The following is a 13,227-nucleotide window of genomic DNA, read 5'->3' on the forward strand; positions in this document are numbered from 1 at the left end:
CTCACCTCAGTCTCCCAAAGGCGCGGGATTACAGGCTGAGCCACCAAGCCTGGCTTCACATTTTATTTTAAAGATGTAGGGCACAACTCAGGATTAGGTATATAAGTGTTCATCGTACAGATAAAGTTTGTGCCTCCCTTTGGTCCCCACATTGCCTGGTTTGAAATCAGATACTTTTATTGATGTTGTGTCTCCCCCCCCCAGTATCCCACTACTGCCAATCCCTTTTTTATAGTGTTATGATAAATGTTCAGGGTTCGTTTATGAGTAATTCACTTATATTAGGGTTAAGAAGCTGACTGGGCACTTGCTTTACTGGAGGGCAGCCAGCTGGGCTGGTTCACAGCAGGACCCTCAGCTGTAAGTATCTGAAGGCCTTTTTGCTTGGACTAATAACTGTCCTCCAAGATGAATCCTGCAACCCTCTGCCTGAAAGGAAAAATCCTGGCTACCAGCATATACTCAGTGCCAAGCGTGGGGAAAAAGTCTGGGAAAGGGATGTCATTTCTTACCATGGAAACGTTCACCTAATCCCCTTGCCTTTGGTCCTGTACTCTGGTGGGCCCAGGTATGCCCAAGTCCAGAAGCCTGCAGGCAAAAGCCTCCATTATCCTGCTAGGGTGGAGTGAGGTTCAGGTTTCTCTGTCTGTTTTCAGAAGTACCCAATTCCTCTAATACTTGAGTATTTTGGGGGCTTTGTGACTGAATTATCTGATTTGAGGTTTCCCATGCTGCTTGCTGGCTCAGGTTACTTCTTTCTCTGGTCTGAAAAGTGATTTTTCATCTTCCAAAATTGTTCTTGCTGCTGTTTCCATTCCTATTCTCTCAGTCTTTGTGGTATTATGCTCCCCACTTTTAAAATTTAAAGTCTATACTCTAATTTAGTAAGGTTTACCATAAATTCTAGGTACTCCTTAGATGCCACTTCATTTAATCCTCACACACAGCTGATTTAAGATGAGGAGAGTGAGGCTCTGAGGGGACAGCAAGAGGTCTGTCCAAGTCCTGCATTCAGCTATACAAGTGGGATCCAAGCCTGTGGCAGCCCACTAGAAAAAGATCCTGTCCTTTCCACTCTACCCCAGGATTGGAGAGAGCATTTTAGGGGTGGGAGGAGGAACCAGAGGAGACTAAGAAGAGGGGCCTGGAGGTTAATCAGGAAAGGTATAAGGAAAGTCAAATAGTGAAAGAAGTCACTAATAAAATGATGTGTCAAGAGCAGGATATAAGAAATGAAAAGCCGGGCTCGGTGGCTCAGCCTGTAATCCCAGCACTTTGGGAGGCTGAGGTGAGTGGATTGCCTGAACCCACGAGTTTGAGACCCGTGTGGGCAACTTGGCGAGACCTCATCTCTACAATAAACCAAAAGTGAGCCGGGTATGGTAGTGCGTGCCTGTAGTTCCAGCTACTTGGAAGGCTGAGGCGGAAGGATCGCCGGAGCCCAGCAGGTCGAGGCTGCGGTGGCCGGGAGCGGCCACTGCACTCCAGTCTGGGCGACAGAGTGAGACTCCAACTCAAAAAAAAAAAAGAAAAACAAGAAATGAAAAATGCATTCTGGGAAAAAAAGACAATCAGAAGGTTAGTGGGGTCACAGGGGAGGGCATGGGTTTGCAGTGGGCCGAGGCAAAGAACACCACTCTTTCCAGAAGGGGCAGAATGGTGATGGCTTACACTGAGGGTGGGGCAGGTGCTCAGGAATGGCTGAATAACATAAGAGACGCTGGTGGGCTGCGGATATGTGTGTGGCACAAGAGATGGAGACCCACAAAGATGGGAGGAATGAGGAAAGAAAGGGTGGGTGTTCTGGGCCTCTATCCACTTCCTAAATCTTTTTTTTTTTTTCCCTTGAGTTGGAGTCTCACTCTGTCGCCCAGACTGGAGTGCAGTGGCTGCTCCCAGCCACCGCAGCCTTGACCTGCTGGGCTCCGGCGATCCTTCCGCCTCAGCCTTCCAAGTAGCTGGAACTACAAGTGCACACTACCACGCCTGGCTAATTTTTGATTTATTGTAGAGGTGAGGTCTTGCCAAGTTGCCCAGGCGGGTCTCGAACCCATAGGCTCAGGCAATCCATTCACCTCAGCCTCCCAAAGGCACAGGATTACAGGCTGAGCCACCGAGCCCGGCTCACTTCCTAAATCTTAAATGGAAGTGTTCCCCAGGCTGCCACGGTGCCTCACATGCTCTCCAAGAGGCATCTATCACCCATCCAATGCCTTAAACTTCATTCTGTCTCCATCTCCAGGATGGATCTCTTTGCTGAGCTCTGCACTGTTTACTTGGCATCTCTATACAGCTGGCCACCAAGGACTCCCCCTTCCCCATCTTTCTTTCTTTCTTTCTTTTTTGAGTTGGAGTCTCAGTCCGTTGCCCAGGCTGGAGTGCAGTGGCACGCTCCCAGCCACTGCAGCCTTGATCTGCTGGGCTCCAGTGATCCTTTCACCTCAGCCTTCCAAGTAGCTGGAACTACAGGCGCGCGCTACCACATCCAGCTAATTTTTGATTTATTGTAGAGATGAGGTCTCGCCAAGTTGCCCAGGCGGGTCTTGAACCCGCGGGTTCAGGCAATCCACTCACCTCGGCCTCCCAAACGCTAGGATTACAGGCTGAGCCACCAAGCCTGGCCCCATCTTTCTACAAAGGAAGATAAAGGCTAGGCACAATGGTTCTCACTTGTAATCCCAGCACTTTGGGAGGCCGAGGCAAGTGGCTTGCCTGAGTCCAAGACCAACCTGGACAACTTGGTGAGACTTCATCTCTACAATAAATCAAAAAAATTAGTTGGGTGTGGTAGTGCACGCCTATAGTTCTGGCTACCTGGAAGGCTGAAGGATCGCCGGAGCCCAGCAGGTCAACACTGGGGTGGCCGTGAGCATGCCACTGCACTCCAGCCTGGGCGACAAAGTGAGACTCTGACTCAAAAAAAAAAAAAAATTAGCGGGCATGGTACATACTTGTAATATCTGTAGCTTCCCAGCTACTTGGGAGGTTGAGATGGGATTGCTTGAGGTCAGTTCAAGGCTGCAGTGAGCTATGATTATACTATTACTGCACTCCAGCATGGGCAACAGAATAAGTCCTTGACTCTGAAAAAGGCTGGTCTGAGTTGCAAGAGCTCTTTATAGTTTGGATTCCAGATAAAAGTTTTGCAAATATAGTGTGTGGCTGGACTTTTTATTCCTTATCAGTGTATTTTGAAGAGCAGATGTTCTTAATTTTGAAGTCATTTATTTTTCCTATTTTGTGTTTTTTGTGTCCTAACTAACTCAAGGTCAAAAAATTTTTTTTTCTTCTAGATGTTCTATAGTTTTAGCTTATATTTTAGTCTATGGCCCATTCTGAGCTAGTTTTTGCATATGGTGTGAAGTAAAGGATAAGACTCGCATTTTTGCTTATGGATGTCCAATTAATTATCCCAGCACTGTCTGTTGAACAGACTATTCTTTCTCCATTGAACTAGTGGTACTTTTGTCAAAATCAGTGGACTTTAGATGGGTGAATCTATTTTTTAAAAATTTATTATAGAGACGAGGTCTCGCCAAGTTGCCCTGCCTAGTCTCAAACCCATAGGCTCAGGCAATCCACTCGCCTCGGCCTCCCAAAGTGCTGGGATTACAGACTGAGCCACCAAGTCCGGCCTTTTTTTTTTTTTTTTTTTTTTTGATTTAAAGTCTCACTGTCACCCAGGATGGAGTGCAGTGGCACACTCATGGCTAACCCAGGGTCGACTTGCTGGGCTCCGGTGTTCCTTCCTCCTCAGTCTTCCAAGAAGCCAAAAACGCAGGCGCCCACTACCATGCCTAGCTAATTTTTGATTAAGTGTAGTTGCCTGGGCTGGTCTCAAACCTGTGGGCTCAGGCAATCCACCAGCCTCAGTCTTCCAAAGTGCTAGGACAACAGGCTGAACTAGTGAGCCTGGTCAAGTCTATTTCTGAACTCTGTCGTCTGTTCAATTTATTTATATGCTTATGCTTCTGTTAGCATCGTTTTGATTTTTTTTTTTTTTTTGGGAGACAGAGTCTCCCTCTGTAGCCCAGGTTGGAGTGCAGGGCCTGATCAGCTGCAGGCATGCCACCATGCCCAGTTATTATTATTATTATTATTATTGGTAGAGATAGGGTCTCACTATGTTGCCCAGGCTGGTCACAAACTCCTGGGCTCAAGTAATCCTCCCACCTTGGTCTCCCAAAATGCCGGGATTGCAAGCATGTGGCATCGTACCCAAACTGTATTTATGCCAATATCATTCAGTCTTGATTATTATAGCTTTATAGTAAGTCTTGAAATCAGATAGTGTGGATTTTCCAACTTTGTTCTCCATTTAAAAATACTGAGTATTATGTTTTATACCTATAGTATTTCTCTCAATTTAGGCCTTCAATTTCTCTCAGCAACATTTTCAGAATATAAATTCTGTACATGATTTAGAAGATTTATTCCTATTAGCTAGATTAGAGACTCCAACCTCTGGTGTTCTTACCCTTTCACTGTCTCCTCCTATCACATACCAGGGTTGTTCTGTATGATCAAAAGCATGAGCAGAGGTGATGGTATTTGAGAACACATTATAAAAGTTGCCTTGGGTTCTGCCTCTCCCTGATTGCCTGCTCTGAGAGAAGCAAGCTGCCATGTTGTCTGCAGCTCTAGGGTGAGGTCCTCTTGGTATGGAACTAAAGTCTCCTGAAGCAGTCTTTCATACATAATTGAGTCTTTAGATTATTTCTTTTTTTTTTTTTTTGGGTTGGAATCTCACTCTATCACCCAGGATGAAGTATAGTAGCAAGCTCATGGCCACCACAGCCTCGACCTGCTGGGCTCAGGCAATCCTTCCACCTCAGCCTTCTAAGTAGCTGGAACTACAAGTGCGTGCTACCACGCCTGGCTAATTTTTTGATTTATTGTAGAAACGAGGTCTTGCCAAGTTTCCCAGGCTAATTTCACACCCCTGGGCTCAGGCAATCCTCTTGCCTTGGGCTCCCAAAGTGATGGGATTTCAGGTTTGAGCCACTGTACCTGGCTGAGATGATTTCAATCACAAGGGACTTGAGACAGAATAAATTCATGAGTCTCAAAAACTGAGATAATAAATGTTTGTTTTAAGCAGTCAAGTTTAGATTAATTGGTCATATTCACACAGTAATAGGTAATGCAACCACTAAGTCTTTTGTGCATTTTGATAATACTGTAAATATTTCAATTTCCAGTAGCTTGTTGCTAGGATGCAGAAACACAACTTACTTTTCTGTACTGACTCTGTATCTTATGACCTTGCTAAAATTAGTTTTAATAGTTTTTTTGTAGATTATTTGGGACTTCCTAAGTAAACAATTTATGCTTTGTATGAATGGAGACAGTTTTATTTATCCCTTTCCAATCTATATTTTCTTATTTGTCATTGGATGAGGATAGCCAATACATTATTAAATAGAAGTGGTAAAAGCAGATATCCTTGCCTTCTTTTCTAATCTTAGGGGAAAGCATTCAGTTTTTTATATTTATTTATTTATTTATTTAATTTTTTTTTTTTGGAGTTGGAGTCTCACTCTGTCGCCCAGACTGGAGTGCAGTGGCCACTCCCGGCCACCGCAGCCTCGACCTGCTGGGCTCTGGCGACCCTTCCACCTCGGCCTTACGAGTAGCCAGAATTACAGGCATGTGCTACCCGGCTGATTTCTTGATTTATTGCAGAGATGAGGTCTCGCTGCCCAGGCGGGTCTCGAACCCACGGGCTCAGGCAATCCACTCACTTCAGCCTCCCAAAGGCGCGGGATTACAGGCTGAGCCACCGAGCCCGGTTAGTTTTTTATATTTAAGTATGCCATTAGCTGTAGGTTTTTTGTAGATGATCTTTAATAGATTGAGGAATTCCTCTCTTATTCCTAGTTTGCTGAATTTTTATCACAATAGATGCTAAATTTTGTCAAATGCCTTTTCTGCTTCTGTTGAGATGATTATATGGTTTTTAAAATTTTTCTTCTGTTGATATGGTGAATTACAGTGATTTTAGAATGTTGAACCAGACTTGCATCTAAGTTCTATTCTGGTCTTTGCCTTACATAGTTTCTGATGAGACGTTTGCAGTCATTCTTATCTTTTCTTCTGTATTTTTTTTTTTTTTTTTTGGAGTAGAGTCTCACTCTGTCATCCAGGCTGGAGGACAGTGGCACGCTCATAGCCACCGCAGCCTCATCCTGCTGGGCTCAGACAATCCTTCTGCCTCAGACTTCCAAGTAGCTGGAACAACAGGTACGTGCCACCATGCCCAGCTAGTTTTTTTTTTTTAATTGTAGAGACGAGGTCTTGCCAAGTTACCCAGGCTGGTCTTGAACCCCTGGGTTCAGGCAGTGCTCTTGCCTCAGTCTCCCAAAGTGCTAGGATTACAGGTGTGATACACCATGCCCAGCTCTCACCAGTTTTCTAACCATTAAACATTGTTCAATGTTTCTTATGTCTTAAGGGCTAAATCCAAGTTGAACTTGTCAGGCAAGCCCCACCTTAAGGGCCATTACAAGTTTCAGAAGGCCTGCTGAGCCCATCAGAGAAACCAATGTCTCATCTTCCTGCGTCAGTGGTTCAAGGTATCTACTCCTTCTCCTGACCACAGACAACTCTTGTAGGAGGTGATAGCTTATACTTGGATATAATGAAAACCTGTGATTGGAAATATGGAAGGACCAGGGAGAAGCAACTGCCTAGCTGCTAGCTGGTGAGCAACACCCTTGCACCCTGAAGCATAGTTGTTAGTAAACAGTGTGTCTTGTGGTAAATTTAGATTCTGTTTTGTGCAGCACTGGAGAACAACCTGAAATGTATACAAGATCCTGCACGTTTGTTCATTTTATACAGAGAAGGTCTATGTTGCTGAATATTTTCTCAAAGGGCTCCATGATCCAATAGGGTTAACAATACCATATTCCACAGGTGGTCTCCCTGCAGCCCAGTCTACAAGTCTCCCTGTTCCAGCCCTCTATCAAGCCAAACGTGTGCTTTGGGTTCCTGGACCTGGCTGCCTGGCTACTCACTCTCTGGGTACCAGGGTGTGGGCTTTAGGAGCAGCTAGAGTGTGTGAATGTATAGCTGCCACTGGCATATGTTGAGTGGCGAGCCATGGAGTGGCCAGGCACTGCAGTCATGAGGACACAGAGCAGAGAAATCCTATCTGGGAGTGAGGCAGGCAGGGAGCACTAAGCAAGTGCAGAAAAGGTGGCTCACTTTTTATCCCTCCTCCCCTGGTCCTAGTTTTGCCCTTATCTGAGAGACCATTTGCACCTTTCTCATACATATTTTTCTTGTTTGGGCTCAAGCTAGCTTTAGTTCATTCCTGAAACACAAGTACCACAACCAACACATTCTTTCTTATCTCTGATCACTGGCTACCCTGAGCACATGCATGTGGTCAACTCTCTGATCACCATAGGTCCCAGGATGAGGAGGAGGTGGATGTGGCTACAGAGGCCAGTACTGTCAAGCACTATAAGACATCCGGGGTTGACTTCCCTTCCTTTCACAGCCTATAAGACCATCCGCTTCCTTCTCCTGGCAGACCCTGAAGAAATTCTGCAGTCAAAGGAGAAGGCCCTGTGGTCTACCAAGCATGAAGGCTTCAGCCCAGCCCTTGTGATACCTGATAGGAGATGTTTACTCCCTCTAGGGTGGTCACTGTGGGCCCTGCTGACCCATCTCTGGTTCTCTCTGCACCTAGGTCAACTCCTCCAAAAATGAGGGTGTTGGCTCTGCTGGGAAGATGCAGTGTTCTCTAAGTGGAGACACCTTGGGAAGGGGGTCCTGGCGGCCACTGACAACCAGGGACTCCTAGGGCCAGGCTGCCTGTCCTTGTCCCTTAATAAAAAACTGTGAGCAAACACTGGTCCTGTAGAGTTGGGTGGGCACAGGGTGCTGTGGGCAGCTGCCCTCCTCCAAAGAGGCCACCGTAGTCAGCCCTTCTGTGACTTCCTCACTGCGCCCCCACCCACCTCATCACCCCAGGGCAGAAGGAAACACACAGGAGGCCACAGTGTAGAGCTTGTATGTAGATTTTTGCCTGTCTCATCTGTCCATCTGTATGTATATGAGTAGGGGGCCCAAAAACCTCTGGAATTTATTAATTAAAAAATTGTGTATTTATTCTTACATGTTTAAATTTCAGTAACCTTCAAACTATCCTCTGTTTGATGCAATATACCTATTGAGACACTTTTTCCATTGCTCAAAACAGTTTTTGAACTTGTCAATTTTGATGTCTTTTAGTGCTTCTGCAGTTTTTTGTTTCACCTCTTTTACATCAGCAAAAAGTGAGGGAAACAAAAGTTGCTCAGGGCAAGACTGGGTGAATAGGGAAGGTGGGATATGGGGGTCATGCTGTTTTTGGTCAAAAACTGCTGAACACTTGCCATGGTGTGGGCAGGTGCCCTTGTAAATCACCCATTATGAAATGGGCAAATGCACTGAAAGGATCTCCAAAAAAAAATTCACTGAAGCTGAATTCAGCCTCTCACAACAACACTAGTTGGTACACTGATGCTGATATGTTCCTAGAACACTTACCTAGTGGGGGAAGCCTGTACTACAAGGGACTCTCTTCAAAAAAAAATTCTGGTTTTTTTGGATCCCCTTGTATATCTGCATATCTCTGTGGAAGGGAAAGAGGACTCTTATGTAAAAATCCAAAATATAATTCTAACTATAAGCCGCAGTACTGGCCACTCACTAAGAAGGCAGGTGGGAGACCAAGGCTCAGCCCTGAGGGCACAGGGGTTGAGGGTCTCCTGTTCACCTACTCAGGAATCACACAGTGCCAGGCAAAGGCAGGTGATAAGCAATGACTGGACATCTCTGAGGAAAGAACACAGACTTTGAATTTGGTCATACCATGTTCCAGTTCTTACTTTGTTAAGCTTATCAACATCTTTGATAAGCAGTTTTCTTATCTATAAAATGGAAATTATGCTATTTACTTGAATGGCTGTGGGTGGACCAGAACTAATAACATGAAGGTAGAGCCTTGTGCTGTCTATAGAGATGCAGAATATGGACAGCTGTGCACCTTTTGAGCTCATTACTGAAGGCACCCTGGGCTCCAGTTCCGGGGTCTCCAGAACTTACAGCATGCCTCGCAGCCCACGGCTATGCAAGCCTCCAGCATCTCAGTTCAACTGCCAGATCTTCGAGAGCAGGGCCCAGTAGGCCTGCTGGGTCCTGTTGGCTGTCTGAGAACTAGCTTGCCCAGTTATCTGCCATGGTAGCACTGCTTTTGTAATTCCTCATAAATGGACACCCTGCCCCCTGCCTTACTGCAAAGACCACTCTGTCCTTGATTGCCCACCTGGAGACTCAGCCCTGGCATGGGCCCAAGGCCTTGGTGACCTCTAGCTTCTCAGTCTCAGGGACTCCCAGGGCCTCAGCATATCCTTCTAGAATCCTTCCTGCTGCCAAATAGAGCTGCATCATCAGGCCTAAGAACAAGACATAGGACCATGTGATTGTTCCAAATGCTGGGGCAGTTATTGGACATGCAGGTAAAGATGAGCCAGAATAGGCCAAAGCCTAAGAATCAGGATAGGGTGAGACCAGAGAGGCACCTGGGTGCACAATTTAAGGAGAAACTCATTATCAGGTTGCGATCAGATGAGGCCAGAGAGGTGTCCAGGAGTTCAAATCTAAATAGTCTCTCACTATTAGAGTCATCCAGATGCAGGGTGGACCTTACAATGGAGTTTCTTCTTAAATTGTGCACCCAGGTGCCTCTCTGGTCTCACCCTATCCTGATTCTTAGGCTTTGGACTAGTCTGGTTCATCTTTACCTGCATGTCCAATAACTGCCCCAGCATTTGGAACAATAACATGGTCCTATGTCTTGTTCTTAGGCCTCCAGCCAGCTGGGTGGCTCCTGGGGCTGGGCTGCCATAGCCAGTCCTCAGCCCTGAGTGCACAGCTGAGCTGCCCAGCACAGGCACAGTTGGCCCTGCATGGCAGAGGAAAGTGGAGCTGGGTGGGTCTCTTGTTAGAAGACCCTCAAGTTTGAAAACATCTCCTACTCTCGTTTATGAAATATATATTCACTTTTTTAAAATTAGAAAAAAATACAAAAATTATCTGTAATCTCACCACCCAGGAATAGCCAAGATTACTTTGCATATTTCCTTTCAATCTTGTTAAAAGACTGACAAAGTTATAGTTTGTAAAAAATTGGGATGATAGTGTATCTAGTGTTCTGAGCCTTCATTTTTTCATTCATGTTGAGCATTTCTCCATGTCGTAAAACTCTCTAAAGGAGTTGCTGCTCTCCTGAGTTGGCTGTAGCCCGGCAAGGCCTTATCTAGCAAGAGTTTCCTAGGTGGACAGAGGAGCCGCTGCATAAAGGGGAAGAAGCAGGGGCTGAGAGATGCCGGGGGATGTGACAGGGAGGGCCAAGGTCTCTCGTTCTATTTACGGAGGTGCCTATTTATCCAGGTATTTAGTTCTCCTCTTTGTGTCTCTGGGCACTAGATCCAGGTGCACCTTTGGGACAAGGGGTTGAAAAGCATAAGGGAGGGACACCCACACCCACACCCATGCTGTTGTATCTATCCTACTTGGATTCTAATCTCGTGGTTGCCAAATTTCCTCTCTAGGCAGACAGAGCTGTACTGTCCTCCAGGACTTGTGGCAGAGCAAGTGGGTCTCTAAAGGCCCTCATCTGTGTGGGTGGGGTACACACCAAGTGCATCTTTAACTGAACCATGGTTTGGAGAGTGGGAAAACAAACACCACTACAAGGATGAAGCAGCTGCCACAGTACCTATCACATGGACTCTTTGGGGTGATGCCTATTGTTCTGTCTCCAGTGGCAGAGGTGGGAATTCAGCTGTCAGGCCAGGGAGAGAAAGTATAATTTTGTCCAGACCTGGTCCCACACCAGGCCAGGCTCACTAAAGACACTGGTCAGAGTTTCTGGGGCTGGAAGGTCTCTCCCTAGTTATTTAGCCTTGAGAGTTAGTCACTGTGCCTCTGATTCTCCTTTATCCCCTTGTGTCAAACAGGGAGGATTTTTCTTGGCAGAATGGTGGTGTGACTTCCAGCACAAAGAAGGCAGCTGAGAGTACAAACACCAGAGCTTTCTCAAAGTCTCAGAGCTGCAGTCTGAGGATTGCATCTGTAGAAGGATCCTATGTTGGGACTATCATCGCCCTTTTTCAGGCTGAGAAGCCAGCTCTAGGAAGCTCCACAGACTTCTGCCCAGCCTGGAAAGGGTTTCTTTCCATCTTTGAGCCTGTGCTCATTTTCTGTCTCATTGTCATGCTAGCCTCCACCAGCGCACCACCTATAGCTGTACCAACTATGGCTGCTTTATACAGGTCAGGCAGAACCAAACACATTCCTGTTTGCTAACTATCCCTCCCCAGGAAGAACACGCCAACAGAGCCCATAGGTAGTGTAGCCATTGTGAGTGGAGGCTGGTCACAGGCCTGATCAAATCTGCCTTTCCTGCTCAAATGCCCTGCTCAGAACACACTGCAGGTCCTGAAAGGGTACGCTGATTCTTCATCCACATGCCTCACAATCTTTAAGCAGAAACAGCAAGCAGATTATGGAGCAGGACAGATCATCCTAGTAGGATTAAACTCAGAATATCCCAGAGAATCTCTGATGCTCCTCCCCCAACTGGGGCAAGAGTACGACCTGAGTTAAAGGGAACAAGAAAGAGGAGGAAGGAAGGATAAAAGACAGAAATGTGGGGTCATTTCCTCTGGCCAGAAGTTTGAGATCTAGAATGAAGAGATGGTGGAATGAAGTCAGCCTGCAGGAAAGCACATTGCCCCTTTTTGGGACTTGGCAATGGGAAGGCCAACACAGAGGAGGTGTCAGCAGGACAAACACAAAGTGTTTCTCACAAAAGTGAAGACTTCTAGTCTTCACTTTATTCCCATTCTTTAGGCAAAGCAGAGCTTCAGTAAACACACAACCCAAGAGGCAGAGAACTTGGCCTCACTTGCCAGGAAGCTTCAGTCTAGACTTTTCTTCATTCCTAGTGGCATCAGAGACTGTGTGCAAAAGGGAGGCACTCAGCAGAGTCTGAGATACTCTAGGGTCTTGGCTTGAAGGTCACACATGTCTGATGGCACCCAACCTGTCACAGTTCCTCCAAAAACTCCCAAAGAGCCTAACCTTTCTTTGGGCCATCATTTGCCAGCCCTGGGCTGTGGCCCTCACCGGACACAGTGTCACAGCCTGAATATGAACAGCAAATTCTGATCTCCAATTCCGGACACAATCACTGATTTACCTCTGCAATCCGGAGCTGTCCGGTTTTGCAGAGTCTACCATGTAAACAAACCTGCTTCGAGGCAACTGAAGACAGAGGCATGAATCAAGACGCCCCATAAGGAATGAAAAACAAAACTGCTCTTGGAAAGCCTAGCTCTGGGATCTGAGTTTGAGATTAACTTGAACTTTACGACGTTTTACTTTCTGTTTTCACTCCCTTTCCTTTCCACTAGAGCAACGTCCTCCGATTCATGTGCCAAGTCCTGATTTTTTTCCGAATAGCAGCCGACCCACCATGCTGGTAGGCCGTTTAAGGAGACGCAGATGGTCACCTGAGCACAACGTTTGCTAGCGAACCTGAGTACTCTTTCTAAGGACAGATAACTCCCACAACTGTCCAACAGTTAGCAAAAAACCAAAGAATGAGACGCTCCTCTTCCCCATCCCAGAGAAACTTCACTTGGGCAGGGAATGACCAGGAGAGGGTCTCGGAACTGCTTTTCCAACTTAGGATTCTAGGTCTGGGGCAAGCGTGGGGCCCTGCAGTGCTTTTGGGGACAGAAGAAGGGCAGGTTCCCCAATCGAGAATAAGAGATGGGGTCTGGCCCACGCCCCTCTGGTACGCCTTCAAGTCAGGTCCCCTCCCCCGCGGGTAGCAGGACAGGGCGCGCCGCCCGCCGCCCCAGCTGGGGCTCCCTCCAGGCTCCCGCAGGTCTGGTTCCCGCGCCCGCGCCCAGTCCCTCACCGGGCTCCAGCATATGAGCGCGTCGGTGTCCGGGTCGCTCACGAGGGTCCACAGCTTGGTTAGGAAGGCCGGGACGTTGCTGGGCCCCGCCGCGCCGGGGCCCATGGGCAGATCCATCTCGGGCAAGGTAGGAAGAGGCGGAGGTAGTGGCCGCGAAGAGGGGCCGAGGGCTGGGCTAGCGCCGTAACCGCGCCTGCCGGCTGGGCCAAGCCGCCACTCGCGGCGCACACACAGTCCCGGGG

At 47.2% G+C, this 13,227-nt stretch overlaps 1 protein-coding gene across 2 annotated transcripts in view; it reads right to left on the reverse strand.

Annotated features, from left to right (window-relative positions):
- Positions 1-13,221, reverse strand: part of HSF1 (heat shock transcription factor 1) — a 32,198-nt gene extending 18,977 nt beyond the window's left edge. For both annotated transcript variants that reach the window (XM_008069988.1, XM_021718559.1), the window contains exon 1: positions 12,986-13,221. In XM_008069988.1, coding sequence (XP_008068179.1) covers positions 12,986-13,102 — 117 coding nt within the window. In that variant the 5' untranslated portion in view covers positions 13,103-13,221. The remainder of the gene's footprint in view (positions 1-12,985) is intronic.
- Positions 13,222-13,227: the final 6 nt, after the last annotated feature.

Source organism: Carlito syrichta, unplaced genomic scaffold (genome assembly GCF_000164805.1).
Source record: "Carlito syrichta isolate Samal-C Ts95f unplaced genomic scaffold, Tarsius_syrichta-2.0.1 Scaffold312719, whole genome shotgun sequence".
NCBI classification, from domain to species: Eukaryota; Metazoa; Chordata; class Mammalia; order Primates; family Tarsiidae; genus Carlito; species Carlito syrichta.